Source organism: Coenobita brevimanus, chromosome 40, assembly GCF_032717465.1.
Source record: "Coenobita brevimanus isolate Jiangsu-jjx chromosome 40, ASM3271746v2, whole genome shotgun sequence".
In the NCBI taxonomy this organism is placed as follows: Eukaryota; Metazoa; Arthropoda; class Malacostraca; order Decapoda; family Coenobitidae; genus Coenobita; species Coenobita brevimanus.
In genome coordinates, this window is record NC_136993.1 from 1,522,097 (window position 1) to 1,528,096 (window position 6,000).

The 6,000-nt window shown below is 41.3% G+C and overlaps 1 protein-coding gene across 1 annotated transcript in view; it reads right to left on the minus strand.

Annotated features, from left to right (window-relative positions):
• RhoGAPp190 (Rho GTPase-activating protein 190) overlaps positions 1-3,650 on the minus strand; it is a 134,232-nt gene extending 130,582 nt beyond the window's left edge. Inside the window, exons 1-3 of the mRNA XM_080270388.1 lie at positions 3,477-3,650; positions 2,472-2,619; positions 643-732 (exon numbers count right to left, since the gene is read on the minus strand). Of these exons, the coding sequence (XP_080126514.1) occupies positions 643-732; positions 2,472-2,619; positions 3,477-3,650 (412 nt within the window). The remainder of the gene's footprint in view (positions 1-642; positions 733-2,471; positions 2,620-3,476) is intronic.
• Positions 3,651-6,000: the final 2,350 nt, after the last annotated feature.

Below are 6,000 nucleotides of genomic sequence, written 5' to 3' on the forward strand. Positions count from 1 at the left end.
GGACGACCACGAACAAATTGTCTTCATATCACCTTGTCCTCTATCATCAGGATCCCCTCCCTCAAACTCATATCACCCTCATTCATATAACCTTCTATCCCATCCCTCCACTGCATCATCATTCTCCCCCTCCACCTCACTCACACACACTCTCCTTGTCAATTTCTCATTCTCCATTCTCTCCACATGGCCAAACAATTTCAGCCAATCCCGAACTACTCACTTCCGGGTATAAGTACTAAAGGTTAAAATACCACAGTCAGATATGGAACTGGAGGGGAGTGTGCCAGGCATACACCCCCTATTTTTGACCAACAAGTGATTACTCGTAATAAAAGAACAGTTGTATTTACCAAAATACATACCATTCAATAAATAATTGCTGTACATCTTGCTAGCCTATATCATTGCACTTCCATTATTAAAACTATAATAAAACTGGGTTTCGATCTGACTGTTCAAATGAGTTAAAAGGCATATAACTGTGCAAGGAATCATGTCCTCCTGTTTCTAAAGTGCTGGATCTGGCCCTGACAGTCCATAACATTCTTGGGCACACTGGATGTTGAAAAATACATACACACTGGATGTTGAAAAATACATACGGTACATGAAAATAATAATAATAAAACTAAAACTCACCTAGCTGGTTCTTGCAAATGTACATGAGTTTCTCTGCCGACTGAATCTTGGTGGCACAGCAGCGCTTGATATATGGATCCATCTTACCAGCTGCAAGAAAAATAGATATCATGTAACAATGCAAATTTAGATCTCTCACTAGCAATTACAAACAGACTATACAGTGCATCCATGACTGTGTGTAAATGGCTTGTTGGGTTTACAAAAATTTACTGCATGTAAAAAGCTTACTACAGTACCTCACAAAGCACCTAGTATCTCTAACAATTTTTTCTTTGGCTCTCTGGACTCTACCTCAACCCATGTAAGGGTGGGAAAGGTCTAGATGATGATGATGTGAACAGCATATCATAACACAATAAAAAGCAGTTTCTTGCATAAAAATGAGTAAGCAGATTTTCAAATATTAAGATGTTTACACATCAATGTTTGTAAACCCAGCAGGATATATGGACACTACATATACATAAACATATACACCAGTATACAGGTAACAATACTCCATATATTGTATTTCACTTCAGAACTTCAGTATATGAAAGAGGGATGGTTTCATATAGACCTACTGGATATTTAAAAACAAATATGATCAATGCTTAACATTCAGGAAAAATACTGTACTAAAAGCGATACATATTATGCAACTAATGTTTTATATATTTCTTCATCCATTACTGCCTCATCAGAAGTATAGAGACCTCGCTGGGAAAATTCAATTATCCTTGTTTTGCCTTAACTCTGTCCAGATTTTCATCCTTTTGCGATTTATTCACACAGTTCAGTGGCAGAAAAAAGACAAGGCTACGATTCTATAAGCCTTCTTTAACACTTCTGTGACTGGCAACAATGTCTAGTGTTACTGTATTGTTAAAGCTCAGCATTCAAGATGCAGAGATGACAAGTTTAGGCCAAGCTGGGGTAAAATAAGCATTGTACCAAGGTTCATCCACAGAATTTCTCAAAACACCATCAAGGCTACACAAGCCCTGACGATACCTAGAATGCCTTGGGGGGGGGGGGAGGCAACACTTCAGTTTAATTTTTCCTAGCAAGCATTTAAAAAAAAAAAAAAAAAAAAAAAAAAAAAAAAAAAAAAAAACTTCAGTTTAATTACTCCTAGCCAGCATTTACAATATCTGACATAAAGACACATCTTGGTTATAGGAATCTTAAAGACTTAAGCTATGAAATCTGCAGTATCTAGTTCTCAATGCTCAGTTACTATTACAGTACTAAAAACAGTAAACCCCATACATCCTATCACAGACCTTCTAAATGGTCTTGAGTAGGCCAAGACATGTCAGGGTATAAAAAGACTTAGGACAAGGTCAGAGAATGACCTCAGGGATGAGGAACTGAACAGAGACACTGCTTGACACTGAGCAATGTGGTGAGCTGCCATTAGGTGATTGTGACCAATGCATGTATGCATGTTGCGAGTCTTTATAAACAATACGAAACAATCCACCTTCTGGACGGACGTTAAGAAACCTTTTCCCATGGCTCAGTAATCCAAATGCCACACAGAGAAAGTCAATCCCCAGTAGCTCTCACATGTCACCTCCCATATACAAACACCAACCACTTTTACTGACAAGGAGTATCATATGCTGATCTGATGCTATGTTATACATGAGAATGGTTTTATACAAGAGTGAGATAATGTGGATAGACTGTCAACATTAAATCCCCAAACTCATCCCAACAACAACAAACACTGAAACCACTACCCAACAATCTGAAATCCACTGCTATTTCCACTCCACCACTCCTTCGGTAAGAGGCAGTACAGTACTGAACTTCAACAACAATAAATGATGGGAACTAACCTTTGAATGGCATAAAAGAAGCATCATCAATGAACTCTGTCTGCTCGATGACCTGGAAGGTGAAATCCAGTGCATCTTCAGTTGTGCGGACAGTCTCCCCCCAGTATAAGAAGTGGTCGTTGTTTACCACACGACCACTGAAGTCCGTCTGTGGAGACAAACACGTACAAGATAAAATACCTACCATTATGAGCCATACAAAATTATTATTATTATAATACAGTAGTTATGAATGAATCCATACCCACAAACATAACTTGTGTCCACTGTGAGAACACCTAAATGCTGATCAAGCTTGAACCCCTCCACACTGTCACATCAAAACTGTTGTGTCTTTCCAATAAATGCAAAATACAAGAGCAGTATGTGGGTATAATTAATTCATCTGAATTACTCACATCATTCTGAAACCAGACACATACAGATGCTATGTTTTTCACTAGCTCTGGCAAAGTACAATCTACACAGTTCACTGTCACACTACATTATTATGTAAAGCACAGAAGACCCTTGATAATTTGGTAAAGTAACTTCTACATGTAAACAAAGAAACACCTACCAGTACCAGTATACATTAAAATTATTGGCTACATTTCACTTACAGTGAAAATAACATGCACGTATTATTGAATGGAGCTATGATTTTCAGGTCAATAAGTTGGATTACAAATGAGGAGTTGAAGAAAAGGAATGGACTTGAATGTATTAAGTGCTGTGATGAGAAGGAGTATATTGAGATGGTTCTGGAAGTGGAGAGGATGGAGGATGGCAACTGGGTGCAGAAGGTGAGGGGTGTGAATGCTGAATGTAGAGCTGTGAGAGGAAGACTGGAAAAGACTTGGGACGAGATCATAGCGTGACTTCAGGTGTATGCGCGTGTGTGTGTGTGTGGGGGGGGGACTGCCAGCATGTGAAGATAGGTAAAGAAATGGATGGTGACCGGATAATATAAATGACAGAGAAAGTGACCAGATGTGATGAGAAATAGGTTACAATGGTAGTTACCTGAGAGAGGACGGAGATGTGGTCAACATGGTACTGGTCCGCCTGAGGTCTAGTGAAGCGGTTGCAGAGGCAGGACTTTCCAAGGCCGGTCACCCCCTTCTCCCTCTCCCCTCCCGACACCCCCACCACCGACACAACCACCTGCCGCGCCGCGTCCCCTCCACGCCTTGCCATGCCTTCCCTCACCCTGGCTCCGGGAGGCACCTCACTCACTGCGCCAATCACCCATCATGTGTGCGTCGCTACCCTCACACCCTCACCCATGGTTGCTTAGGGTATCGCCTGCATTTCACCACTGTACCGGTATCACTATATCACCCGCTTTATCACCCGCCAGGCCCAGTCTCTTGCTGGGGCAACACCGTACACAGCCACAACACTACACCATTAAGTCTCAACGATGGATTCTTTGAGTCTTTATCACTAAAAACAGTGGCTTATATACCAGCAAGCTTTCATGTTCCCACGTTCCTTGTTACCTCAAGTTTCTATCACTAAAAATAATTGCTTGAACACAAGATAGCTTTCATGTTACTGAGCCGCTCGTTGCTAAAAGGTACTTAATATTTTTCTCGTACACAGATTTCACCAGATACGACAGATTAACTCCCAGCCAGTAGTCATGTTTCAGAGCTGCTTAGCTTGACGTGGGATTGGGATTCATTTTGGTGATGGTAAAGAGGAAGGGGAGAAGTCCAGTGGGGCCGGAGGGGGGGCACAGTGAAGGGGGGAAAGGGAGGGGACGTGACAGGGGCCGGCCACCCACTGCTGACACTTTGCTTGTTACCCTCCAAACAGCATCTTGAGCAACCTGTAAAAGAAAATCCTGCATTAGGTGTCTATTAGAGTATCACAAACACAAAAAGTACTTTGTCAAGACTCAAGCAGCCATATTCTCATTGACTTGCTTACTAATACAGAACTTGATTATGCAATGCTGTGAGTGTTCAAATAAGAGAACTATACATATATATACATTGAAATGAGTTAAGAGAATCAATGTCAAACTGAAACTGTTGTATCCACAACTGTATCCACTTTTCAGTACGTGGGTATAATTCTTTCCTCGTATTAGCACCTGTTCTTTAGTGCTTTTTTACATTTGCATCTCAGTACTGATATCCACTTGCATGTTATTTACATGTTCATAACATGGACACAGTTTGCATAAACATCTATTCAGACACCTTAACCTACAAGGCGTGACTACAAACAAAAATGCATCTGTGTCACCCTGTCCTCCAGATCAGGCTGCCCTCTCTCCAGTTCCCACTTCCCTCACTCATACCTCTCCAACCAAAACATTCATTCTATCAGTCAGTCCCTCATTTTCCATTCTCTTCACATGGCTAAACCATCTCAAGGTACTTTTCCTGATGCTTTTCAGCATATAAGCATACACAAGGAAACAAGGTGTCAGGGCTCATCCTCAACCAATGAGATTATGATCAAAGCATTTCTCTAACAATCTCTACCAACCACCTTGACTGGCTGGAGCTAGAGCCTCCTATTTCTAAATGTACAACAGCATATAACACTGCATAATGAAACAAAAACCATAACATCACCCCAGCACTGTACCTCACCAAACAACCACAAAATTCCCACACATACAAAGGCCATTACCACAGCTAACAAATTTTTATTACAAAAGTGAGACGGTGAAAAGCACAGATTCAATGCATCTGGGTTTTTGAAGGAAACTTTTATCCACAAAAGCCCTGGATAATGCTGTCCATGATGATACCCATTAAGCTGCTCTGGCCACTAAAAAATATGCTCAATAATGCCTTACCTGAAGCCAAAGTTATCATATGAATCATTTTCTGAATTCGTTTGCTGATTAAACATGTATTATCACAGGTGGCATCATGGCAAAACAAAAGGAAATGTAGCTGCACTGAGTTAGGGAAGAGCAAGATTAACTAACAGGCCAAAGGAAGAGGTGATAAAATATGACCGAGGTGGAGCGATAGCGTAGGGAATTAGTTATATGGGAAGGGATGGTGTTGTGGGAGGATGGTTTGCAGAGGAATAAAGATGATGCAGGTTTACACTATGCACTTCCCCATAATCCTTTCAGTCTGATGTTGGTTTATTAAGACTATTCTGCATTGACAGAGGTTGCACAAATACCATCTATATCTATATCCAGATGCCTTAATTCCAGAAGGGGCAGCCACAAACAGATCACCTCTATGTAACTCTGCTTCCACCATCAAGTTGCCCTCTCTCCAACTCACACCACCCTTACTCATATACCTCTCCATCCCATCCCTCCATCTCCTCCTCACTCACATACCTCTCCATCCCATCCATCCATCTCATCATCAACCTCCTCCTCACTCCAACTCTCCATCCTATCCATCCATCTTATCCTCAGCCTCCTCCTCACTCACATACCTCTCCATCTCATCCCTCTATCTCATCCTCATCTCAACTCACATAACTCTATCCCATCCCTCCATCTCATCCTTAACTTCCTCCTCACTCACATATACACTCCTGGTCAATCTCTCTCTCT